Source organism: Jaculus jaculus, chromosome 4 (genome assembly GCF_020740685.1).
Source record: "Jaculus jaculus isolate mJacJac1 chromosome 4, mJacJac1.mat.Y.cur, whole genome shotgun sequence".
NCBI lineage: Eukaryota > Metazoa > Chordata > Mammalia > Rodentia > Dipodidae > Jaculus > Jaculus jaculus.
Genome location: NC_059105.1, coordinates 19,509,293 through 19,537,053, shown reverse-complemented (window position 1 = coordinate 19,537,053; position 27,761 = coordinate 19,509,293). Strand labels below are relative to the sequence as shown.

Below are 27,761 nucleotides of genomic sequence, written 5' to 3'. Positions count from 1 at the left end.
TCAGGATGATTACGTAGGTATTGTTCAAGTCCCACCGCCGCTAGCTGCCAGGGCCTATCCTCCACTTTGTACCTGTGCCATGAGTCACAGGCTTAGCCCTGTCCTACCCTGTTTCAGTGGTGCCCTCCTCCTTGGGTCCCGGGAATAGCAGTGGCCCCTTTCTTCCGGATTATTATCATTATATATCATTGGCACAGCAGGCCACCTGTGTGTGGTCTCCCCAAGCCCTTGGGGCAGGGTTCTGCCTCTGTGGCATGGGCAATCCCTTTCCTCCAGCTTTATAGCAGGTGAGATCATCTTTCCCTGTCACTGACAGTTGGTGTAGAGGGACAGCTCTTCTGTCCTCTGGCCAGCACATCTCAAATGGACTTTTCTTCTCTGTGACATGTTGTGTCTGCATGATTCATCTGTGCTGGCTCCTAATGGCCTGTGATAGTCATGTCTGTGTTACTGGGACGGACATCCAACCAGAGACAATTTATGGGAGAAAGGGATTTGTTTCATGCTTACAGATCCAGGGGAAGTTCCATCAGGGGGAAGAAGGGGGCTCCCTTTCACAGATCCAAGCGGAGAGGGATCACCACCACCAGCACCACAGCAAGCATAACCTCCCAGAGCTCAGAGTGTTCTCCACACACTTTTCAGCTGGAGTTCAAGATGTGCCCCCAAACACACCTTAGGGCTGGACCCCAGGATCAACCTCCAGTGACACCTCCTCCAGCAGGCTGTTGGAGACTTAAGCAGGAAGTTTAATCAAAAATGCCTGCCAGGGGCTGGAGAGATGGCTTAGCGATTAAGCGCTTGCCTGTGAAGCCTAAGAACTCTGGTTCGAGGCTCGGTTCCCCAGGTCCCACGTTAGCCAGATGCACAAGGGGGCGCATGCGTCTGGAGTTCGTTTGCAGAGGCTGGAAGCCCTGGCGCGCCCATTCTCTCTCTCTCTCCCTCTACCTGTCTTTCTCTCTGTGTCTGTCGCTCTCAAATAAATAAATAAAAAGCCTGCCAGGCATGGTGGCCTTTAATCCCAGCACTTGGGAGGCAGAGGTAGGAGGATCGCCAACAGTTTGAGGCCACCCTGAGACACCATAGTGAATTTCACATCAGCCTGGGCTAGAGTGAGACCCTACCTTGAAAAATAAACAAAGAGTGCAGACTTGAATTTGCATACTGAAGCATTCTGCTGAAAGGACCCCATGGGGATATTGTAACATAATTGGACATTTCTGTCAATTGTGTGCTAACACATCAAGTTCTGTTTCCTGTTTATCCCAGGACATGTGGGAAAAGCAATTTGGAATGTACTTGGGGGTTTCTTATTCCTTATTGCTCACTTCTGATCTTCCCCAGAAGCGAAAACAATGGCAGTCCATTCTGAGGAAAGCGCTGCGGAAGGCTGGCTTTCTTGGTGCGTGCAAGAGGACTTAGAATGCCCTGTCTCTGACATCTTGTTCTTACCTTTGTCACCTTCCTTTATTTCAGGGCTTCTGTATCAAGAATATAGAGATAAATCAACTCTCCAAGAAATCGAAGCCCGCAGGCAACAGGATGCTGAAGTACAGGGCAATGCTGATGAGTGTCCAGGCGGGGATGACACCCCAGAGGAGGAGGAGGACGAGGAGGACGAGGAGCTGGCCAGCCCACCCGAGAGGAGAACGCTGCCCCAGATCTGCCTGCTCAGCAACCCCCACTCCAGGTTCAACCTGTGGCAGGACCTTCCTGAGATCCGGAGCAGTGGTGTGCTTGACATCCTCCAGCCCGAGGAGATCAAGCTGCAGGAGGTGAGTGACGCTGGCGGAGGGGCCTCGGGCACTGGGGCAGGCGTCGGTCCTGACTAACGGGGGGGGGGGGGGGGGGGGGGGGGGGGGCTGGCTGGCCAGAGCAGTCACTGGTACGACTTACCCATCTTGGGCATTGGCCAGAAAATACTCATGCTCATGATTGCACAGGTGACAAAACACCCAGCCACCTTCTAGGACAGCTCAACCGCAGTTCCAAGGGTCGAAGGTGTTACTGTTTTGTTAGATACGAAGATTAAATGTCTGTTATGTGTGACATCAGAACTCAAGTGACTACGAAATGGCTCCAGTCTTCTCTAGGTGACAGATCTGTCAGATTTCTTTCCATCCGTGTTGTTATGATACAGCTTTATGTAGGGACCATTTGAGCTTTGGATGGGTCAGTGAGGGAAGAAAATCGTGCCCCTTATGGAATTTACATCTCTTGCTTCTTTGGGTGAGGGGTCCAGGCCACTTACTGGGTTGAGGAGGCAGAGGGTGGTCAGGGAGCAGCCTGCTGGTTTCTGCTAGCAGTAAGAACCAGTGGAAAATTAAACAAGCATCTGAGAATTCTAAGGGCTGTTTAGTGGAGCAAAGATCTCCTGGGTGTCAGGAAAATGTGGTAGAGACCAGAGGATAGCCAGTGATAGGGGACCAGTGTGGTCAACAGGAAGTGTGGGCATGAAACACTGTGTGTGTGTGTGTGTGTGTGTGTGTGTGTGTGTGTGTGTGCGCGCGCGCGCGCACGCGCTGTGCTGGGCAGGGCATATCCAGGGTCCTGGTGCCTGGTGCATGCCAGGCCAGTGTTCCACCACTGAGTCACACCCCAGCCCCCAGCCCTTAACTCTGAATTTTAGAAGTAGACATGGAAGAAAGCGTTGCACAGACCGGTGTTTCCAGCACTTGGTAACCCCTCACCCTCTCTCCTCATTCTCCCCCAGCCCCTCACATCCTCACAGACTCATGCAGCAGGAACAAGTGAGGCTTGCTCTTTTCTTTGAGCCCAAACTGAGGCCCTGCCTTTCCTTAACCCTATCACTTCACACCACATGCTCCAAAACTCTTTGCTCATATTGTTATCGGAAAGGCAAAATTGCACATAATGCCACCACTTGGGAGAAAGACAAGGAGTCTGTTCAAAGATACCCACAGCTAGGTCACAAGTATAAGGCCAGCCTGCTATGTGAGGTCAAATATTAAGTTAAACAATAAAAATAAAATAAAACAAATTTAAAAATCAAAATGGCCCTGCCACCCTTGTAGCTGAGCTGGGTCATTTGAGCCCAGAATTCAAGGCCAGCCTGGACAAATAATGAGACCCCCATCTCTTTCAAAAATAAATAAATAAAATAAAACCAAAAAAGCAGAAAAGTACACAATTAGTGACCAGATTGGCCCCTGCCTTGGTCGCTTATCTCAGACTCGGGCTTCCAGTAGCTACTGCCCAGGGCTGCCGCTGTGAGGACCCGCCCAGGCCACCTATATCCTGCTGGTAGGACCAGGAAGAATGTGTTTAAACTTTGACAGCCCTAATTTACAAGGTGGCAGTGCTCAGAGAGTTTGTTTAAGTTGTTGTATTTAAATGACTCTTATGCTACAAAACTTAGAAATCCCATTATTTAAAACTTAAAAGCAGATCTGGGCATGGTGGCACATGCCTTTAATCCCGTCAACCCGGAGGCAGAGGTAGGAGGGTCACCGTGAGCTCAAGGCCACCCCGAGACTACATAGTGAATTCCAGATTAGCCTGGGCTAGAGCAAGACCCTACCTTGCAAAAACAAAACAAAAAATTCTTAAAACAACTTAAAAGCAGGACTAGCGAGATGGTTCCGTAGTCAAAGGTGCATGTTGCCTGCTGGCCCACGTTAGACTCCCCAGCAGCGACATAAAGCCAGGTGCAAAGTGGCCTGTGTGTTCGTGAAACCAGCGCGCTGCAGCAATGGGAGGCAGAGGCAGGAGAATCTGGGAGTCCAAAGGCTGGCCGCACTAGCGCACGTGACGTGAATGCACAAAAATACAGAAGCAAGGGAGACCCTGTACTCCGCAGGATAGATGGAGAAGACAAACACCACACGGTTGTTCTCAGACCTCCCCACATGCGCTGTGGAGTGCATACACACGCACATACACACAGAAGCACTTTTTTTAAAATTGTTTTTTGTTCATTTTTATTTATTTATTTGAGAGTGACAGAGAGAGAAAGAGGCAGATAGAGAGAGAGAGAGAGAGAGAGAGAATGGGCACGCCAGGGCTTCTAGCCACTGCACATGAACTCCAGATGCGTGCGCCCCCTTGTGCATCTGGCTAACGTGGGTCCTGGAGAATCAATCCTCAAACCTGGGTCCTTAGGCTTCATAGGCAAGTGCTTAACCACTAAGCCATCTCTCCAGCCCAGAAGCACATTTTTTAAAACCCTTAAAAGCATAGTCTAACCCTTTTCCAAAATAAGTGGAGCTAGTGAGCATGACAGACAGCTTGGTGGCTCCCGCCTGTCACCCCAGCACTTGGGAGATAGAGGCAGGAAGATCTGAAGCTTAAGGTCAGCCTCAGCTGCATAGTGAGTTCAAGACTAGCCTGGGCTACATGAGATCCTGTCTTGAAAACAAAACCAAAAACATAGCAAGGAAGCATAATAAACAAATAGCACAAAATAAGGTAGCTGAGTTCATATACACATTATGGAATTTTCTAGAGTACGTTAGAAAACTAAGCCACCGTAGGATCACAGTATTACAGGACAAAGACATGAGCATGGTGGGCAGAGTCATGTACTTTAGAAGGCATACTTTATGTGAATAAAGGTACCACTTTATGTTTACATTCTTAAAACTTCCATAAGCAGCTAGGTGTGGTGGGGCACATCTTTAACCTCAGCACTAAGGTGGTAGAGGTAAGAGGATCACTATGAGTTGGAGGCCAGCCTGGGGCTACAGATTGAGTTCCAGGCCAGCCTAGGCTAGAATGAAACACTGCCACATAAAAAATAATAAATAATAAATAAATAAGGGGCTAGAGGATGGCTCTGCAGTTAGAGGTACTTGCTTACAAAGCCTGACAGCGTGGGTTTGATTCCCCAGAACCCATGTAAAGCCAGATGCACCTAGAATTTGTTTGTAGTGGCAAGAGGCCCTGGTGTGCCCATCTTCATTCTCTCTCTCTCTCTCTCTCTCTTTGCTTCTTCCTCTCTGTCTCACTCTCAAATAAAAATATTTTTAAAATAAAAAATTAAATAAAAATTTCATAAGCGACCCACTAATACATTTTCATTATTTGAAAAAAAAATGCAAACCAATAAAGTTCATTTTCTGATCCCTTTGAAGCTGTGAGCTGCATTTTTATGGGAAAAAAACCTGCTCTGCATACTGGTATACCCCAGTAATGCTTGCACTGAGAAGGTAGACTTCAGGGCCCGCCTGGGCTCCATAATAAAAACCTCACCTCAAAACAACCAGTTCTCTGGCATTGGAAATTAATTGACTTTTAGTATTAAGTGATACAATTGTGTCACAGTTAGGAGTGGCTTGACTAAGTTGGAGAGCACAAGTGATCACAAGGGGGCAGTGGTGAGCATGGGGGGGCTGCCCAGGGAGCTCTGGGGGCCTGCACAGTGGGGGGGGGGGCAGCGCAGGACGCAGGGAGGAACAGCGCAGGTGGACTCTGCGCGCTGAGTATGGGCTGATCCGAATAGCCTGGGAGGTTATGACAGCAGGATGGACCCAAGCAGGAGCTGCTGGTGCTGCGTCATTAACTGGGTCCCACCAAGTGACCACTCAAAGGGCAGTGCAGGCTGCACAGCCCTAACCTGAGAACCTTGAATCTGAGATGCTCAAAACGCTGGAGACTTTTTGAGTGCTGATGTCATGCCCCAAGTGGAAACGTCTACAACATTGGGCTTTATTTCATAGGGGGAAATTGTCTGAAACATGTCAAATAACATTATATAAGGGTCATATAAAACATTAGTGAGGGGCTGGAGAGATTGCTCAGTGGTTAAAGCACTGGCCTGCAAAGCCCAACAACCTGAGTTCGATACCCCCAGCACCCACATAAAGGCAGATGCACAAAATGGCACGAGCATCTGGAGGCCCTGGCATGCCCATTCTCTCTGTCTCTTTTCTCTCTATCTGTGCTTGCAAATAAACAAAACACAAGTGAATTCCTCAATATTACTCATTATGCATATGAAAATATTCCCAAAGTAAAAATTCTGAAGTCTGAAGTTTCTGGTGGCAAGTAATTGGGACAAGGACACCAGAATTTTGCCCTGCTACCAGCTGTGGGAGAGGCCATTGTCACCCATGTCCCTAACTCTAGTATCAAACTTCCTCGCATTCTGGTCTCTTGAGAGAATATCACGTCTGTCACGTCTACTTTTAACCCAACTGTTTCTGGTGACTTACAGACTTGAGCGTGCTTTCCAATGCTTACTTGCTGCTTCCGTATCTTTATCAATTGGCTGTCTGTTTTGCCTTTTTTTTTCTATTTTTTTTTTAATCATCCTTGATTGAAGAGCATTTTTATACAACCTGGATATTTACTCTTTCTTGACAAGGTTACGCATTTTCTCCCACTGTACAGCAAGGGGAAGTGACCGTGTGGTTCTCCCAAGCCCTTGCAGCTCTGCCGTCTTAGCTGGGTGACCGCGCTCTGCGACCTCTCTGTGCCTCCGTTGCCTTATCTGTAGGAAAGAAGTGTCTCAGTTCACTTCTGTGATACACGGAACCTGAGACTGGGTAATTGATGAAGAAAAGAGGTGCTCAGGGTTCTGGAGACTGGCAAGTTCAAGATGATGGGGCTAGCCAGTCGTGGTGGCACATGTCTTTAATCCCAGCACTCGGGAGGCAGAGGTAGGAGGATTGCCGTGAGTTCGAGGCCACCCTGAGACTCCATAGTGAATTCCAGGTCAGCCTGGGCTAGAGTGTGACCCTACCTTGAAAAACCAAAAAAAAAAAAAGAAGAAGATGATGATGATGGGGCTGTGTCTGGTGAGGGACCCTGGCTGGTTCAACTTGTGATGGGAAGCCTAAGGACAAGCAGGCCCTCCCTACTTCTGAAACAAAGACATCCATTTATAATGTAGATGCCTGGTCTAGAGGGTGGAAAGAGGGAAACACACAAGGTATTTGAAGATAGTATAATATTTTTAGCCAAGTATGATAATTATAGCGCACACACACACATACATATATATAAACTTAAAAAAATTGTTCATTCTTATTTATTTAAGAGTGACAGAGAGAGAGAGAGAAGGAGGCAGAGAGAGAGAGAGAGAATGGGCACACCAGGGCCTCCAGCCACTGCGAACGAACTCCAGACGTGTGCGCCCCCTTGTGCATCTGGCTAACGTGGGTCCTGGGGAACCGAGCCTCAAACCGGTGTCCTTAGGCTTCACAGGCAAGCACTTAACCGCTAAGCCATATCTCCAGCCCCATATATATAAACTTTTAATTCACAATTACAGTTGCACACATATGTGTGTAACATAGTCCCACACTCATCAGTAATCAGTGGAACTGGGAAACATGCAATCAGCAAGGCTCTAGAAGAACTAGGTTCTATCAAGCAACTAAAACTATCACTTTTCTAGAATACTTCTACCCAACAGTAGCAGGATTCACATTTTTTCAAGTTCACATTGAGCAGCCATCAAGATAGACCTTAGCACACTTGGATAACTGCGTAAGAATTGAATTATGCAGCATGTATCTTCTGATATTAATAAATTAAACTAGAAATCTGTAATGGGGAGCAGGAACATGGGACTGGGGAGCTGGCTTAGCGGAAAGGGGCTTACCATGCGAGCATGGGGACTTGAGCTGGGATCCCCACCACCCACGTGAAAAACAAATTCAGGTGCAACGTCCTATACTTTCAGTGCTAGGGAGGGAGAGACAGGAGAATTCCTTGGGCTTGCTAGCTAGCTAGTCTAGTTGAATATGTGAGCTCTAGATTCAGAGAGAGACCCTGTGTCAATAAATTATGTAGAGAGCAACTGAGAAAGACACCCCACATCTACCTCTGTCCTTCACTTACATGATCACACACGTGCACACATACATATCACACACATACACACACACACACACACACACAAAGTAGGAAAGAACAGGAGGATCTGGAAAGATTGTCCAGTGGTTAAAGGTGCTTGCTTACAAAGCTTGCTGGCCCGGGTTCTCTAGCACCCACATAAAGCCAAACACAAAAAGTGGGGCATGTGTCTGCCATTTGTTTGCAGCAGTGAGAAATCCTAGTGTGTGTGCACACATACATGCAAATAAATTTAAATATATATATGTATTCTTAAAAGAACAGGAAAGTGGCTGAAGGCATTACTCCATGGTAGCATACTTGCCTAGCAAATGAGAGGCCCTGGGCTCGATCTGCAGTACTACTGAGGTAGTTAAAAAGATAACGGGAAATTATCCAAATGCTTGGAAAATGAACCACACAATTCTAAATAGTCCCTAAGTCAAAGAATTCTCAGCAAAAGTTACGACTATTCTGAAATGATGGAAAATGAATTTGCAACGTACCAAAAGTGTTGGGATGTGTAAAACAGTACTCACAAGGAAACTGATAGCATATCCTTATTTAGGAAAGAACAAAGTTCTCAAACCAGTAATGTCAGCTCTCATTAAGAAACTAGTGGAGGGCTGGGGATGGCCCTCAGTTGGCGGAGTGCTTGCTTAGCCCTGGGTTCAATCCCCAGCAGGGCATAAACTGGGCATGGTAGCACATGCCTGCGACCCCTAGTCCCAGCACTAGGGAGGTGGAAGATCAGAAGTTCAAAGCCATCCTCAGCTACATAGTGAGTTCAAGGCCAGGCCAGCCTGGGAGACAAGAGATAGAAGGAGAAGGAAGCAACGCGGGGAGAGAGGAAAGGAGGAAGAGACGAGTGGTACAAAGCAAGAGCCAGCGCCAGGGCAGTTGAAGGTCGACCACTAAATCCAGGCGCTGGCTGGCTGCCAGTGCGGACGGTCGTGTCACAGGAGCGGCTGCGGAGACCACGCTCCACCTGGGCGGGCCGAGGCTGTGTTTGCGCGGTGTAGCCTCCATCACTTCCCCAGCCCGGGGCCGAGACTGCCCGCAGGTGCAGTACCGAGAAAGCAGCGCGAGCGTATCGAAGTGCAAGTTCATGGAGTTAGCCCAGTTCAAACGAAAAGGAGGTTTACAGGCCAGATTCTGGGAAATTTAACCGATTTTGGAAATTCTAAAATAGAAGACAGAAGGAACCCACCATTGCCGATGGACAAGATTCTTCCTGGCAGACAGCCTGCGCTGCGGAGCCTTGGTTCCCCTGCTGATGCTTTCTGTGGTCCAGGGCTAACAAAATGCTCCAGTGAGACACGGGTGAAGCCCAGGCCCGGGTGGGAAAGAGCTTCCCGGCGGCTTGTTTTTGCCATCAGTTTACTCACAGAAGTCAGTACGGCTAGGGTTGCTAACTGGGATGTAAAAAGGAGAAACAAACGATTCCACCAAGAGCAAAACACGGTGTGGACATGCTATTTGAAATGACCCAGTGTTTATCTATAAAAATTTATATAACTTTGAAGAATTTTTTACAGTAAGAATTATTACAGTGTTACAAATTTACCATCTTTTAATTTTTTTTAATTTAATTCATTTATTTATTGGGGGGCAGCTAGAGAGAGAGAGAATGGGCACACCAGGGCCTCTAGCCACTGCAAATGAACTCTAGACTCATGTGCCACCTTGTGCATCTGGCTTACATGGGTACTGGGGAATTGAACCTGGGTCCTGAGGCTTCTCAGGCAAGTGCCTTAACCGCTAAGCCATCTCTCCAGCCCCCACCATCTTATTTAATTATAAAAATAAAATGAGCTTCAAATATTTTATAAAATTTACAATAACATAACCAATGCTGCTTTTATTATTTTTGTTTATTTGAGACAGGATCTTATGTAAGACTTGAACCCTGATCCTCTTGTCTCTGCCTCTATGCTGGGATTACAAGAGTGCACCACCATGCCCAGATTTCTCATTTCTTGTTTTGTCTGTCTTTCCTTTCTTTCTTCCCTCCCTCCCTCCCTCTTAAGAAAAATATCTTTTTAGCTGACTCCCAACTAAAATGACCACAAATTCTGAGGTGTGTTGTAGTAGCTAAGTGCTGCATCCCAGCATATTATTTAATTGCTTGATGTCACTCCCTCTTGACCTGGGAAACCATTTTAGCACTAGGCCAGGAGGGCAGTCTTGGTGTGTAATCTTGATTTCCCTTAGTTTGCGGTGGGTGGGGGTGGGGGGACATTGTGGGCCTTTCTTGTTGCCGTCTGCTGTAATTGGGGTTCCATACTTAGCCAGTTTCATACTTAACTATCATGATATTTCAGACTTTTCAGACAATTACTGAAGTGGTTGAAAGGAGTGAAAGGAATTGTGAGGTGGTGTGTGTGTGTATGTGTGTGTGTGTGTGTGTGTGTGTGTGTGTGCGCCATGGCACATTTGTGATGGTCAGAGGACAACCTCAAGGTGCCAGTCCCTGCTTCCTGTCTTATGTTGAGGCAGGGTCTCTGTTTTTTTTTTGTTTCAAGGTAGGGTTTCACTCTAGCCCAGGCTGACCTGGAATTCACTATGTAATCTCAGGGTAGCCTTGAACTCATAGCGATCCTCCTACCTCTGCCTCCCAAGTGCTGGGATTAAAGGTGTGCACCCCCACGCCCGGCTAGGCAAGGTCTCTTATTGCTTGCTGCTGCGTTCTCGGAGCTCACTGGCCTTTAAACTTTCCATATTCTGGTGCCACCGTAAGTGCCCTGGGATTACAGACACCTGCACCACTGAACGTGGCTTTTTATGGATCCTGGGGACCTGAACTCCAGTCATCAGGGCTTACACAGCAAGCACTTGTAACCCAGCCTGTGAGCTTTTTTTAAAAAAATTAATATTTTATTTTTTCCAGGTCATCCAGAACTAGAGTGAGACCCTGCCTCAAAAACTATATATATATTTGAGAGAGGGGAAGAGGCAGAATGAGAGAGAAAATGGGTGTGCCAGGGCTTCCAGCCAATGCAAACAAACTCCAGATGCATGTGCCACCTTGTGCATCTGGCTTACTTGGGTCCTGGGGAATCAAACCAAGGTCTTTGGCTTTGTAGGCAGGTGCCTTAACCACTGAGCCATCCCTCCAGCCCGAGCTTTTTTATTCATGATAAAAACTGCATAGTGGGGCTGGAGAGGTGGCTTAGCGGTTAAGTGCTTGCTTGTGAAGCCTAAGGACCCTGGTTTGAGGCTCAGTTCCCCAGGACCCACATTACCCAGATGCACAAGGGGGTGCACGGGTCTGGAGTTCGTTTGCAGTGGCTGGAGGCCCTGGAGCACCCATTCTCTCTCTTCTCTCCCTATCTGCCTCTTTCTCTCTCTGTCACTATCAAATAAATAAAAATAAACAAAAATTTTTTTAAAAAAACTGCATAGTGAAACCCATCAGTACTGTGGCATAAGTACTTAGGGATGTCAATTCTGTTAAAATGTGGTTGTGTTATTCTGTCTTCATGTAGTGAACAGTGTACTTATATTCCAAGTTATCTATGAGCGATTTAAAAGAGAAAATTGAGCCAGGCGTGGTGGTGCACACCTTTAATCCCAGCACTCAGGAGGCAGAGGTAGGAGGATTGCCGTTGAGTTCGAGGCCACCCTGAGACTACTTAGTGAATTCCAGGTCAACCCGAGCTAGAGTGAAACCCTACCTCCAAAAACCAAAAAATAAAATAAAATAAAAGGGAAAAATCAATGAGATTAAAATGTATTTTTATGAAAAGATCATAAAATTAACAAATGTTTGCCAAGACTGACAAAGAAAAGAAGAGAAAAAGGAACCTATATTAGACATGAAAAAGGAGACATGTCAAACCTCACAGACACTGCAAAGAATATGGTAATAAAGAAATGATGGGAACATTTATTAACTCTTAAGAAATAGGCCAATTCCTCAAACTACTAAAACTAACCCAGAATGAAACCTGAGTCTGTTACTATTTTAAAAACTGAATTTAAGAGCCCAGTGAAGTGACACACACCTCTAGTCCCAGATAGGGCAACATAGCAAGATACTATACTTAAAAATTGAATTGAAGCTGGGCGTGGTGGCTCACGCCTTTAATCCCAGCCCTCAGGAGGCAGAGGTGGGAGGATTGCCGTGAGTTCGAGGCCACCCTGAGACTCTATAGTGAATTCCAGGTCAGCCTGGGCTAGCGTGAGACCCTACCTCGAAAAGCCAAAAAAAAAAAAAAAAAAATTGAATTGATTCAAAAATTTAATCCCTATGCCTATACGGTTCCGTTAGTGATTCTACTATTTAGAGTAGAAAAAGTGTCAATTATACTCAGCTTTTCCTTTTAAAAAGTAGATAGAAGAATACTTCATAACTCTATGAGGCCAACATCACTTGATAAAAAAATTAGAGACAGGCTAGAGTAGTGGCCCATGCCAGTAGCCTCAACATTCTGGGAGGTGGAAGCAGGAGGATTAAGAGTTCAGGTCAGGGCTGGAGAGATGGCTTAGCGGTTAAGTGCTTGCCTGTGAAGCCTAAGGACCCCAGTTCGAGGCTCAGTTCCCCAGGTCCCACAGGTCCCATGTTAGCCAGATGCATAAGGGGGCGCACGCGTCTGGAGTTCACTTGCAGTGGCTGGAAGCCCTGGTGTGCTCATTCCCTTCTGTCTCTTTCTCTCCCTCTCTCTCTGTCACTTTCAAATAAGTAAATAAATAAAAATGAACAAAAATATTAAAAAAAAAAAAAGAGTTCAGGTCAGCTATATAAGGAGGCTCAGCTAGCCTGGGATAATTAGTGAGATCCTATCTTAAAAAATAGAGAAAGATAGTACAAAAATAGAAAATGCATTAACCCATAGTTCCTATAAAAATATATATATATGTACATTGATAAGTTGTCAACAAAATATTAACAGTTCGACTCCAGCACTATGTAAGAATAATTTACTACAACTAAATGGATTCATCCTGAAAATGCAAAATTAATAGAATATTTGAAACCTTAATGCCACCCACTATAGTCTAGTATAAAGGGGGGGGGCTCCATGATTGCTACAGTAGTTGATGCAGAACAAGCATTTGAACAACTTTACAGCTAGTCATGATTAAAACTTTCAAAGACTCAAGCCAGGCGGTGGTGGCGCATGCCTTTAATCCCAGCACTCGGGAGGCAGAGGTAGGAGGATCGCCGTGAGTTCGAGGCCACCCTGAGACTCCATAGCGAATTCCAGGTCAGCCTGGGTTAGAGCGAGACCCTACCTTGAAAAAACAAAACAAACAAAAAAACTTTCAAAGACTGAAGTAATGGCTCAATGGATAAATGTGCTTTCTGTATAAGCATGAAGGCCTGAGGGGTCTGAGTCTGACCAAGCTCAAATGTCCAGCACCCACATGAAATACCTGGCCATGGCTACCCATGCTGTAACCCCAGTCCTGTAGAGGAAAAGAGGAATCTCTTGCAAAAAAAAGAGGGGGACTGGAGAGATGGCTTAGCAATTAAAGTACTTGCTTATAAAGCCAAAGGGCCCAGTTTCAATTTCCCAGGACCCACGTAAGCCAGAGGCACAAGGTGGCACATGTGTCTGGAGTTCATTTGCAGTGGCTGGAGGCCCTGGTGTACCCATTCTCCCCCTCCCCATGTGTCTCTTCCTCTTTCTCTCAAATAAATAAAAATAAAATATTTTAAAATTTTTAAAAGAAAACAGCTAGCTTTGAGATCAGTAAGGAACCCCGGCCAAAATACTATACAAAACATCCACAGGAACTTCCCATTTTGGAATAGTTCACAAACGTTTTCTACATCATCCAACACAAAACGGAGAAATAGCACATTTTTATTTCATTTTGCACACAATGGAAATATATATATATATAATTTTTATAAAATTTAACTAATAAACACAAGCAAGTTGACAGTTTAAGTCTGTAAGTGAGAAATTACCTAACAAATATAATCAGAATGGAGGCTGAAGAGATGGCTCAGCAGTTAAAGTGCTTGCCTGCAAAGCCTAAGGACCCAGGTTCAATTCCCCAGTACACACATAAAGCCAGATGCACAAAGTGACACACGTGTCTGGAGTTCATTTGCAGTGGCTAGAGGCCCTAGTGTGCCCATTCCCACATTCTCTCTCTCCCCTTGCAAATAAATAAAAATATTTTTTAAAAATAACTATTATTTATCATCAGCCACTTCCATAACCAAATGTTATTCTGATAAAACTCGCTGTCCATCAGACTTCTGACATATACTAATAGTGTTGCTATTATAGTACTGCTCCTCACACCTTGATTCTTCACAAATAACATACAAAACAGGGGGTAAACAATGAAAAAACAAGCATCCGCAGAGCTCATTTACTCTGCTGCTGCCTCAAACTTTCAATGTTAGTGTCTGCATGCCTCCCCCAATCTTGTTTGTAAGGAACTAAACCATTACATCTGTGAACAGCGAAAGTTTCATTCCACCTCAAATGCAGAACACCTATAAAGCCGAGGGATGTTGGCTTTTTAAACAGAAGAAGATAAAAAAAGATGCAAGACTCCTTCAGTTCTTCAGTAGTCTTAGAAAAACTTTCCAGTTTCTCTACAAAAGCACTACAGAAAAAGAAAGATGATTGTGCACTTGCATCCTTGCACACCTGCACACTGCTTCACAAGGGTCTGCAGCAAATGTGCGTTCTGTGTCGCTCCTGTGTTCCGACAACAGAATGATCTGCTCTGCAGATCCTTCTAAAAGTTCATCCGTTTTGATAGAAGCTCCTGACTCATGACAGATTTGCTCTATTTGCTGGCCACCTTTGCCAGCAATAAATCCAGCCAAATCACTGGACTAGTTGGTTGTGTAGTAATAACAGGTCCACCAAGATCGCCGCACGAGCTGTGACCCCTCAGCATGGGGCTGTCCCATCCTGAGCCACCCTGTGGTTCATAAGCCATCGCAGCTGGAATTCTTGTACTTTGCTGGTGGGATTCCATAGCAGCGCACTCGTATTAGAGAAGTGGGCAGTTTCTTATAAACCTAAACACACAGCACGAGACTCAAGCAGCCCCACTCATAGGTGTTTACCTATAGCAGTTTCTCAACAGGAATACAGTGAGCATCAGGGTGGAATCATTCTTTGTTACAGGGACTGCCCAGCACATCTCAAGATTTCTAGCAGCATCCTTGAATGCTGCCTGTAGCTGCAAGGGATGCCCTTAAAGCCGTGACAACCAAAGTCGTCTCAAAACCTAGCTGAATGACTCCTGAAGGCCAGAATTTCTCCTGCTGGGGAACCGCTGCCCTATTGAAAGAAAAATTTAGGCACGAAAAACTTCCACATGGATGTTTATGCAGAACTGGAAGCAGCCCAAGTGCCCTTTAACTGAAGGATAAGCAAGCTGGGACATCAAAGAAACAACAATGGACGTGTGTGACAATGTGGCTGAATCTCAGTGACATTCTGCTGAGTGAAAGAAATCAGAATGTTACCTCCTGTATGATTTCATTTCTGTGATGTTCTGGAAAAGGCTATCGTGACAGGAAATAGATCATGATTGCCAGAGGTTAGGGAAGAAGATGAGTGTGACAAGATCAGCATGACACAAAGGAGGATTTTGGTCTTGACTGTGCTGTTCATTACATGAATTTGTATCAACATTAAACTTCACAGAACCATACACCCTAACCAAAGTCTAATTTAAAAAGTAAGCTGTAAGCTGGGCATGGTGGTGCACGCCTTTAATCCCAGCACTCAGGAGGCAGAGGTAGGAGGATCACTGTGAGTTCGAGGCCACCCTGAGACTCCATAGTGAATTCCAGGCCAGCCTGGGCTAGAGTGAGACCGTACCTCAAAACAAAACAAAACAAAAAAGTAAGCTGTTGTCAAAGGTTTGAATGTCTCCAGTTTTCTCAGTTTCACAAAACAAGTTACCCCTCCCAACAAAATTAAAACAGATCTATTTCACTGAATAAAGGTTAAAGTTTACATAGAATATAAACAGATCAAATCTGAAAAGAGATTCATTAAGCAAATATGAATGAGTGCAAAGATGATATCATATTGAGGAATTTGGAATCAAAGGTTATCTTCCTGGTAGACAAGAGAAGAAAATACGCTCACCAGAAGCTGGAAAATAGAGCAGTCTTCCTGTTACCAGCTCAATGGCAGTCAGAGGGATACTTGTTGAATCCTATAAAGAATATTTTGGGGCTGGAGAGATGGCTTGGCGGTTAAGCGCTTGCCTGTGAAGCCTAAGGACCCCGGTTCGAGGCTCGGTTCCCCAGGTCCCACGTTAGCCAGATGCACAAGGGGGCGCACGCGTCTGGAGTTCGTTTGCAGAGGCTGGAAGCCCTGGCGCACCCATTCCCTCTCTCTCCCTCTATCTGTCTTTCTCTCTGTGTCTGTCACTCTCAAATAAATAAATAAAAAATTTTAAAAAATATTAAAAAAAAAGAATATTTTGCAGGGTGTGATGGCGCACGCCTTTAATCCCAGCACTCGGGATGCAGGATAGGAGGATTGCCCTGAGATTGAGGCCACCCTGAGACTATATAGTGAATTCCAGATCAGCCTGAGCAAGACCCTCCCTACCTCAGAAAAACAAAAAATAAAAATAAATATCTCAGGCTGGGGAGGTGGCTCAGCAGTTAAGGTGCTTCCTTGCAAAAGCCTAACCGCCTGGGGATTAATTCCCCAACACCTATGTAAAGCCAGACGCACGAGTGGAGCCGTGGCTGGAGGCACTAGTGCGCACGTTCTCTCGTCTCTCTGGATGCAAATAAGTAAATAAAAATATTTTTAGGGGCTGCAGAGATTTCTTAGTTAAACTGCTTGCCTACAAAGCCTAAGGACCCAGGTTCAATTCCCCAGTACCCACATAAAGCCAGATGCAGTGGTGCATGCATCTGGGCTTCCTTTGCAGCAGCTGGAGGCCCTGGCAAGCCCATTTTCTCTCTCTCTCTTCTACCTCTCTCTGATTGCAAATAAATACATTAAAATATTTCTCACCAGGCATGGTGGCGCACACCTTTAATTCTGCACTGGGGTAGGGGGCCAGGCGGCAGAGGTAGGAGGATCACCATGAGTTTGAGGCCACCCTGAGACTACATAGTGAATTCCAGTTCAGCACGGGCTAGATTGAAACCCAACCTAGAAAAAAAAAAAACAGCTATATACACACACACACACACACATATGTGCATATATATATATATACACATACATACATAGTACATATATATGTACGTATGTATATTCTTTTTCCAGAAATTCTGACCCCAAACACCTGATATCAGGATTAAGCTGGCTTAACCAGCTGGCCACCCACGGGGCTAAACAAACCCAACCTGAATACTGAGGCAGGCTTCTCCAAACTCTTGCTTGCCTCCATGGGCAAGAGCTCTGCCTTGTGTCCTTCTCTGAAGTCTGGCTTCCCCAAGCCCTTTCTCCTTCTTCCTTTAAGACCCCTTCTCTTTACGCCCCCTCCCTAAAGCTCCAAGCTATAATAAGCTCCCAGAGGTGGGGCTGGGGAGATGACTCACTGGGTGACTGCTTGCTGTGCAAGTGTGACGGACGGCCTGAGAGCGCTTGAGATGGCCCGAGTTCAGTCTCCAGAAGCCATGTGGAAACACGTGCTGGGCGTGGCCGCTCTCACCTGTAAACCCAGGCGAGGGGCGGGGGACAGAGACAGGAAGTCACTGATGCTGCTGGTCAGCAAATCCTACTGAAAATGGCAGCTCGGAGTTCAGTGAGAGACTCCGTGGAAGAGGGACAGAGAGGAGACCGGGTGTTCTTCGCTGGCCTCCACACGTGCTCACAGCACACCGGGCATGCACACCTGCACACGTACACATATCAGACATCATACACCACACTGCTGCAATGATAAGATTAGCAACAAGGCAGCCTTCTCTTGTAGTTAGGGACCCAGGCCCAAAAGAACATAGACAGTAGCCTACCCCGGCGAGACTAAAAAAATTCCGGTGGGGGGCCAGAGAGATCACTCAGTGGTTAAGGCACGTGTATGCTTGCCTGGAAAACTTAAGCACCTGAGTTCAATTCTCCAGTACCCATTAAAGCCAGATGCACACAGTGGTGCATGCATTTGGAGTTCATTTGCAGTGGCTAGAGGCCTTGGCACACCCATTCTCTCTCTCTCTCTTTCTCTCTCTCTCTCTCCCCCTTCCCCCTCTCTCTTTCTCTCTCTCACTCCCTCTCAAATAAACAAATAAATAAATATTAAAAGAAAAAATTCCAGTCTGAACCTTAACTTGACTCGTCACAATGACAATCAGGGAAAGCCTTCTGTTTTACTTGCCAGTGTTTCCTCCTTCTAGGAATTGTTGTGGGCTTCCCCCAACACTGCTGGACTCTTCTAGTCAGTGATCTTCTCCTACCCACCAACCAATCAGTGTCGCCCATGTACATTTCAGCCTAATCAGTACAGCTCATGGGAACTTGATGCCTAATTTACCTCGCCAAGGTTGTATGAGCACCCCATCCAAGTCACCATACTGGAGAGCTTTCTGCTTTATTGTCTTTCCTAAAATAAGTCTTTCTTTCAGGCTTGAGAGTTTGCTCAGTGGTTAAGGCACTTGCCTGAACTCACCCTCCCATGGTGATCTTTGATAAGCCTAATCTGACTCAGCCATGGAAGAAGCAGGATTTAGGAATGAGATAGTATGGCCATCAGCGGTGAGTGTGCAGAGTGTGCTCCAGGCTCGGAACACGCATATATATATTTTTTTAAAAAGCTAAAAAAAAAAAAAGAATGAACTAGTATCTTTCTCTCCACCGTAAGTAGAAGTTAGCTGCCTGCCACTGTGTGGGAATTTCTTCATTGAATGTTGTTTGCTCATTTGCTCTGAAGTGCTTGGGTTTTGAGTCACTAAAGACGGGACAGATTGGAAAGAATAATTAGAAGATATTCCAATTAAACGGTTGAGAGGAAGGCAAGTGTAACAAGTGTAGGGTGTTCCAGTAAGAAGGGGAGGGAGAGCCAGGAATGGTGGCGCACGCCTTTAATCCCAGCACTCGGGAGGCAGAGTCCAAGGCCACCCTGAGACTACATAGAAAATTCTAGGTCAGCCTGAACTAAAGTGAGACTCTACCTTGAAAAAAAAGGTGGGGGGGGGAGGGAGCCTTCACAGAAGGTGGTGGGACAGTGGAGAGCGCAGGATCGCGCTGAAAGGAAGGAGGAACGTGGATGTGGGGGATCCACCAGCCACAAGCGCCCAGACTACTTCATTCTGCATGTCTGACACCTGGCGTGAGAGAGAAGCCCTAGGTCCCTGGAGGACACTCCTCCAGCTGTGCCAGGATGTACCCCTCCCCCTCCATCTGCAGAGGGGCCAGACAGAGAAACAGCTCTTCCCTCCCCTTGCAGGCAGGATGGGTAGGACTGGAAAAGTGAGCAGGGAGTGATGTCTGAGCATCTGCAGGGTGGCACAGACCCACAGCTACATGTGGTTAGGACAGCCTACCAGCCAGCCTGGCACCAAGGTAGGCAAGGCCCAACACGTCCAGACAGAAATGGGCCTCATCTCACTGGAGCATGCGGCGGGAGGGAACCCAGCAGTTGCCTGAACACACAGTCTGCTCAGCAGCTGACGTCAGAGCTGTTTTCTGTGGTTTTTCAGCCTCTTTCTGCAACTTAGAGAATAGACATATTTTCAAAGTGCCCCCCCACAGAAAAGCATTTTATTTATTTTTATTTATTTGTTTCTATTTTTATTTATTTATTTGAGAGCGACAGACAGAGAAAAAGGCAGATAGAGAGAAAGAATGGACACGCCAGGGCCTCCAGCCGCTGCAGATGAACTCCAGACGTGTGCACCCCTTGTGCACCTGGCTAACGTGGGTCCTGGGAGATCGAGCCTCAAACCGGGGTCCTCAGGCTTCACAAGCAAGTGCTTAACCACTAAGCCATCTCTCCAGCCTCCAGAAAAACATTTTAGAATGATGGACTCTGTCAGAAACTTAAATTGCAGGATGGGAGATAAAACACTTGCCACTCAGGCCTGAGTCCTAAATTCAGAACCTCAGACACCGTGTAAAAGCCACATGCAGGCAGTGACGTGGAAGACAAAGACACGAGAATTTTCGAAGCTCCTGGCCCAGCTAGCCTGGTGAACACATCGCAGTGAACAGTGAGGATGGAAGATCTGACAAGGTGGAAGGCAAGGCCAGAGTCGGCCGAGTTGTCTTCTGACCTTTAGAGGCACACAGTGGTGCGTGCTTGCCTGCACACACACACACACACACACACACACACACACACACACACACACACACTTACATTGTGTTATGCGATTTACCAGTGCTCACTGAATCACATTATTTGTCTCTTTAGACGAGCTCTGAGCTCTAACAACCTGGCAAATGAGTCCTCAGTGGTGAGAGGGCAGGCAGCTTTGCCTTTGCTTTAAGTTGACAGCAGCCGTCACCTGCGTCACATACTTCCTGCCCCACTTGGTGTGAAAAGCAAGCACTAATAATAATTTCACCAAAGAAGCCGTATTGGCATTTATCATATTTGAAGTTGATCTTTTGGATAAATGATTTTATATACCTGATATAAAATTCAAACAGGGAAAAAATATTTGCAAGGAAAGCAAGTGTCTCCTACCCCTGGCCCCAAGGCGCCTGGTTCCTGCCTCAGGACGAGGGTGTGGATGCAAGGGTGTTCTGTAGATGGTAGGCTGCTGCACCAAATCGCAGAGGAAAGCAAGTGAATGCAAGGAGAGTTGGCTTTGGCTCACGGGGTGAGGACACAGGCCCCGTGGGGGGGAAGGCAGCAGGTCACCTGCCATCCACAATCAGGAAGCAGAGGGGGGCCAGCTACTCAGCTGGCTTTCTCCTGTTACACAGCTGAGAACCCCAGCCCACGGGAAGGTCCATTCACAATGGCAGCGGATCTTCCTAACCTATGTAACCCAATCTAGAAACTCCCCACAGACATGCCTAGATGACTCTAGATCCAATCAGGTCGACATCTGGGATTGAGTATCGCTACTAGGCACACTGTTCTGTGCCTCTTTTCTTTATTTTTTTTTTTCCACTTAGTAAGATGTTTATCACCTTTCTCTGTGTCAGTCATTTTTCCTGCAGTTGTATGGGGCTCCAGTGGTTAGATGCTCCATAATTTAGCCACGCCCTGTTTGTTGATGGACAGTTGCAGGTGGAATTGCTGTGACTATGGTACGCTCCTTGCAGCATTATTTACAATCATGAAAGGTTGACAGTGTGCAGACTGGAATGTGGGAATTCGCTTTGGACACTTCTGTGGTGTCCAGAGAGTGTGGCACTGGCTTGGGACCCTCACCTGACTGGGGGACAGAGCTGCGTTAGAGGAAAATCTAAAGTTATGAAGACAAATATAAGCCCGTGCTTCCTGAGGGGGGCCCCGAGGGACACAGCCGTGGCTGCTCCCTGTGGGCCAGCATGGAAAGCCAGTTCAGGGCCGGGGCAGCCACCCTTCCCACGTTCCTGAAACCAAGGCTGCGATTCTGACCCCTGGGGTCCATCCCCACGCAGAAGTCTGAAGGGAAGGAGCTGAACCCATGAGCAGGATCCCTGTGGGCCTCTCTGGATTCCTCCTGGCACGCAGAGACACCACCACCTCCCCATGCTCCGCCCTTGTCTGGCTGCTGCCCCACAAGCCCCTCCTCCGTACAGCCACTGGTACTCTGGGGAATGGGTTTGCTTGCCATCTTTTACCACTCAGCCCCAATGTCACCTCCTGGGACAAGCCCACCTTGCCCCTCTGGCCAGAATGCCTGCCCACCATTAATGCAGGTCATACCCAAATGGTGGACTGCCAGGCCCCAGGCTAAGTGATCAGTACTTCACTTCCTGGCCACCTTCTCATTTAGCGGGGACACAGCAATTGTCACTTATGGCAGGGGTTCTGGCCAGCTCCCAAGGCCAAGACCAGCAGTACTCAGGAGACAGCCATGCCGCAGTCCTTACCAACGACAAAGCCTCCTGGACTAGCCTCCTGGACTAGCATCCCTGGAAGCATCCAGAGCCAACTGGATTTTTGCCTGTGAAAAGAATTCAGGCAGGACGGGCTTAGCAGCAGCAGGGTGCGCGTCATGATTATTGGCAACCATCAAAAGGAATAGCCAAAGAGATTAGAGCTCCATTCGGAGATAGAACCAAGCTGGAACTCATAAAATGTGGGTCAGTTTAATTGAGTGCTCCCTGAGGATAGCATCCAGCCGCCAGCTCACTACTCAGCCATGGGAGGAGGGAGCCACAGAAAGAATGAGTTCTCTGTAGTAGTGACATGCACACTCACACCTCCACGCCCACCCTTGGGCACACATGTGCTCACAACCATTCACACAGTCCTGTACTTAAACACCCTCTGCATGCACGCACGTATCCACTCTCACACTCTCATTCACGCCCCCTCACACTTGAACTCCTCACGCACACAGCCACATTCTCACACACCCTCGGTCACATACAAACACCCCCATACACACACTCATGCCCACTCTTACTCAAACCCACACACACACCCATACTCACATGCACTTATGCTCACTTTCGTATACCTGTGCGTGTACATGCTCACGCTCTCACATGCGTTGTATTAGGCACTTTTCCACCAATGTAACAAACTAGCTGAGGAAAGCAACTTAAAGGAGGAGAGCTTTCCTTCAGCTCACTGTTTCAGAGGGTCCTGTCCATGGTTGGCTGGGTCCGTTGCTGTTGCTGTGAGCTTGAGGTGAGGCTGACCACCACGGTCGGTGGTAGAACAGAGCCTGTCACATGAGGCACATGGGAAAAGGAAAGAGAGAAGGAGAAAGAGAGAGAGAGAGCAAGCCCTGCACACAAGGAACCACCTCCAGTGACCTCTTTCCCTTAGGGTAGGCCTCGTGTCCTAAAGATTCCAGCAGTTCCCCAAACAGCACAGACGAGCCGACTTTCAGCCCAGGAGCCTGTGGGGACATTGAATATTCAAACCATACCAGCACGTGCTCACAGCCACTCTCCGCCCTGCTGTTTGATGCTCCCCACCACCTGACATGACCTGGGCCACGTCACTCAGGGTGTCCTTTTCTGCTCCCCTGTGTCACAGCCCTACAGTGGTGACAGGGACTATGCTGTGCTCACCACTGGCGCTCAGTGCCTAGACCAGACATAGCAGGTCCTCAGTAAGTTCTTTTGTGGTTTGGATGAATGAATGGGTGAGCAAATGAAGAGCGAGCGGGGCCTGCGTTCCTCATCAGTTCTGTGTGGCCACACAGAGGCCTGAGCCGCAAGGAGTAAAAGAAATGTTGATAAAGGCACAGACAACTGCACCGGGGTGGCGATCTAAGTGGCAGGTCCAGACGGAGGCACACACTCTGGCAAAGGGGAATTCACAGACGGGTAATACCCTGCAGATGGGTAAGGAGGGGAGAGTGTTGGGGGAATGGGCTCAGCAATGATTCCGGTGCAAGTCTGAGGTGTGTCAGCCATTGTGAGGCCAAGCCCAGTTACATTAGACTCGCTTGTCCTCCTCATAGATGTCAGGACAAAGATGCCATCATTCCGCGGAGCTTGGGTGGAGTCAAGCCAGGGTGGCGCTTGCCAGAGCAGTCATATCTCTGACAGCATCCTTCTGAGTGGTGCCATCCGGTAGCCATGCCTCTTACGTTACAGTTAGGGCACGGTGGGTCCCCAGGTAACCAGTAGTCATCCGTCCTCAGCTGGTTCAGTGACATGTGCTTGGAGTGTGGGAGCTGAGCTGTCCGGACATTCTCTTGAGGAATTCACACTTGGCAGCAGCAAGGTGAGCTCCTAACGGTATTTGTAGCAGAGAATGTTTTAGAAACTTCGTGCCCAGTGTGGCCTTCTTGTTTGGGCCTGACGTGGAAAGCTCTGGAGCTGCACATCTGCCACAGCTCAGCCCCGGCTGCCGCTGCCCCAAGCGGCCCCGAGGCCTGGGGTCCACGACTGGTGGGGACAAGCTTTCTCACCGTGGCCGCACAGGGCTGAACTGTAGGCATGCCCAGCTTTAAAATGGTCTTCATCTCAAAGGGCCTCGCCAGGCTGGACCCCTGGCAGAGCTTCACAGGGAGGAAGTGACTGGGAACCCCCAGGCACCCCTGCTTTGCTGTGGTCTGGTGTGGCAGAGGTCATGGCAAAGACAGAACCTGGAAAAGCCGGGCATTGGATCCGGGTTTCATCAGCTCCATAAGCAGGTAATGGCACAGATGCAAGGGACCTCAGAAAGGCTTAGTGGACTGTGAGTCCCTTTCAAAATGAAAGTGGCTTTATTTTTATTTTTTTTATTTTTTTATTTTTTTATTTTAATTTATTAGTTTTCATTTCAGTGAATACAGGCAGTTTGGTACCATTATTTAGGCTCATCTGTGACCTACCCCCTCCCATTAGACCCTCCTTGTTAATGAAAATGGGTGGTGCATTGTGGAGTTAGCCCCCAGTTATTAGTATGATAAATGTCTCTGCAAATCATGACCCAACATGTAACTCTGACATTCTTTCCGCCCCCTCTTCCGCAAGATTTCCCTGAGCCATGTTGGGTTCATTTTTGGTCTGCTTCAGTGCTGAGGTATTGGGGGCCTCTGAGGCTCTGGCTCTCTGATTTGGTAGGAGTTGATTTTTCTCTGCGTTGATCTCCTTCCCCTTTGTGCTGGTACCCGGTTCACAGGAAAACATCACCCTTGCTTATTTCACCAGTTGTCCTTAGTTTCAGTTGGTCCCCTTTTGAGGTATGTTGGGGCAGCTCTCTTCTTAGGATCTGCATCTATCTTTTTTTTCCCTTGTTGTTTGTAGTGCAGCTAGGCGGTCGCCATCTTGACCGGAAGTCGAAAATGGCTTTATTGATGACAATGTAAAATCAGACCCTAAGAGGAATAACCAAGGCTCAGTTTTAAAATAAATTTTGTAGCATTTTTACTTATTTAATTGCACATTTGTGTGTGAGTTCAGGTACCAGAGTGTCTTGCTTCTGTAAGCAAACACGAGATGCTGTGTCTTCTTTCGCATCTGGCTTTGTGTGGATGCTAGGGGATTGAACCCGGGTCCACAGGCCTTGCAAGCAAGCACGTTTAACCACCAAGCCATCTTTCCATCCCCAGAAGCTAATTTTTCACCATTCCCAGTTGATATCCTGGTCCATTTCCTGTAGAAATTGGTGGCAGGTGGCGGGGGCATCCTGCCTCCTGCCAACTTCCCTGCCCATCTCTGAACCAGTGTGTGGACCTCTGTTGCCGTCTGGTTCCTTTGTGTGAGCGGAACTCCAGTGCAGCTCCAGGCTCTAAAAGCATGCTTCCCGGGGTGGAGTGCCTTCCGTCCCCTTTGCATAAGGATGGGTCGACCCCGTGGCACTCGGCAGAGCAGCCAGTGACCCACACACTTGCCGAAACAGGCTTCAGAAACATTCGGGCCTTCCGGGAGTAACCGCAGTCTCTCTTCTGTATCACCACAGGCCATGTTTGAGCTGGTCACCTCCGAGGCCTCCTACTACAAGAGCCTGAACCTGTTGGTGTCCCACTTCATGGAGAACGAGCGGATGAAGAAGATCCTGCACCCATCCGAGGCCCACATCCTCTTCTCCAACGTCCTCGATGTCATGGCTGTCAGCGAGCGGTGAGCACCGGGTGGCCGCCTCTCCCTGTCCCTTCTCCAGTGCCAGGGCGTGGCTGAAACCAGTAACAAACCTCATCATAGGGGTTTCTCTGCTTTTGGATGTTTGGAATTTTCCACAATTAAATATTGTTGATGAGGATGTAAATTCCATCCAACAGGGCGGCCGGTGGTGTTCCCTGGGTCCCCTCCCATCCCTTCCCCGTGCTCTGCATGTCTCCACAGTGCCATGAGCTGGAGGACCCACATGATGATGTTAAGGTGAACCTTAGGCACGAGACCCACAGTCCACCCATGAGACAAGGCCATAATGGATCTCATGACAGGGACCAAGGGTGTCTGGAGCAGCTGGACATCCTGTGACCACAGAGCCCAACTTGATGTGTGGGAGCCCAAGACTGCCTGAGGGCCAGGGTCAGTGAAAGTGGCCTGGCTTCTGCTTTTCCCTTTCCTCTCCAATGGGGTGCCCACAGTCTGAGGGAGTAGAAGAGGGTGAGACAGTCTTGACACCTTGGAAGAAGACACGGCCTCCAGTCACAACAGGATAAAGGTCCCGCTTACCGCTCCCTGCAGGTTGTGAGCAGCTGTGGTAATATCTGAAGTGTATCTGAGGTGGTCTGCGGCAGAGGGAGCCGTTCCTGGTAGTGGGGGTCCCTGCGACATCATTCATGACACCTCGAGTTCCCTCTGCTGATCTCTGGACTCTCGAGTGGTCCACACTGCACCGTCTTCCTGCCCCGGGGTCCCCGCGCCTCCTGCTGGCAGCTCCACTCAGTGGTCCAGAGGGGATGGCTCGCGGAGGCCTCTCGGCTTCTGCCACTTTGCTGGCTAGTTGTGTGTGGATTCACATTTTACTCTGGAAGATTCCAGACTTTCAGAAGTATGTAACAAGCCTCATGTGCCTGTCTCCAGTTTGAGCAGTGATGGGCAAAGAGGTCAGTCTGGGTCGCCCCGTCCCAGCTACTGTCCTGAACTACATCCCGCTGTCTCTTTGCTGCATCGCACATCAGTGCCTATCCAGGACGTCAAGATGAGTCTCCTGCCCTCTACATCTCTCTCGTTGCATACTCTTGATGGCCACCTAAAAATAGCTAGTCCTTTTCTTTTTTATTTTATTTTATTTTATTTATTTATTTGAGAGCAACAGAGAGAGAATGAACGCACCAGGACTTCCAGCCACTGCAAACGAACTCCAGATGCGTGCGCCCCCTTGTGCATCTGGCTAACATGGGTCCTGGGGAATCGAGCCTTGAACCAGGGTCCTTAGGCCTCACAGGCAAGCGCTTAATTGTTAAGCCATCTCTCCAGCCCAGCTAGTCCTTTTCAAAGCTATTTTTATTGATTAATTTACTCATTCAGTTACTTATTATTCATTCAAGAGAAACTGAGAGCAAGAGGCAGACAGAGAGTGAATATTGATGCACCAGGGCTTCCCCCCAACACACATGATGCCTGCACCACTTTGTGCATCTATATTTCTAAGTACATATGAACACTGGGGACTCAAACCCAGGCCATCAGGCTTTGCAAGCAAGTGCCTTTAACTGAAAACAGTTATTTCTTGCTGTATGCTGTGTCCCCGCCCACCTTGTAAGTGACCACGCTGGTTTGTCCCAGCCAGGGACACCAGCTCTCCACCCAAACACCTTCAGCCAGCCCCTGCCCCTTGCAGGTTTCTGTTGGAGCTGGAGCACCGCATGGAGGAGAATGTGGTCATCTCTGACGTGTGTGACATCGTGCACCACTACGCGGCCGACCACTTCTCGGTTTACATCACATACGTCAGCAACCAGACCTACCAGGAGAGGACACATAAGCAGCTGCTGTGAGTGTACCCCCAGCGCTCAGCGGTCCTTCGCCTCAGCGTTCCCAGGGGCCTGCTAAGCCACAGGATTTGGCCAGGCTGGTGGCAGTGTCCAAACCTGGCGTGCTCCTGGGGCATTTTGATATATCAGAAAACCATTGACCCATGTGACCCTGAAGGAGTTGGCTGCAGCTCCCAACCTGTATCCAGAGCCGGGGAGTCTTGTGGGCTTTGGAGGGAGTGTGTGGCCATGAGGACAGTTCAAGGACGTTGGGAAAGTGGGTTTGAACTAGAGACGAGGGCAAGCCTGGGAAGGAAGGAGTCTGCTCGCCACCCAGGGATGCCCATGAGCTGGGTCCTAATCTCCCCATTTCATAACCTTTCTTTGCTCCACTTGGGAATATCAGGGCTTTCCTAGTGCCGATTGTCCATGCAAAAGAAGAACCACAGAATCTCCAATAAAGGAATTTTTATTAGTTTTTTATGGTGGGGGGGCGATTGGCATGCCAGGGCCTCAGCCACTGAAATTGAACTCCAGACGCTTGCGCCACCTAGTGGGCATGTGCAACCTTGCACTCGCCTCACCTTTG

At 47.9% G+C, this 27,761-nt stretch overlaps 1 protein-coding gene across 2 annotated transcripts in view; it reads left to right on the top strand.

The window, feature by feature from the left end:
- Ngef (neuronal guanine nucleotide exchange factor) overlaps nucleotides 1–27,761 on the top strand; it is a 124,848-nt gene that overhangs the window by 85,470 nt on the left and 11,617 nt on the right. For both annotated transcript variants that reach the window (XM_004662259.2, XM_004662260.2), the window contains 3 exons: nucleotides 1,477–1,775; nucleotides 25,210–25,370; nucleotides 27,040–27,192. In XM_004662259.2, the coding sequence (XP_004662316.2) occupies nucleotides 1,477–1,775; nucleotides 25,210–25,370; nucleotides 27,040–27,192 (613 nt within the window). The remainder of the gene's footprint in view (nucleotides 1–1,476; nucleotides 1,776–25,209; nucleotides 25,371–27,039; nucleotides 27,193–27,761) is intronic.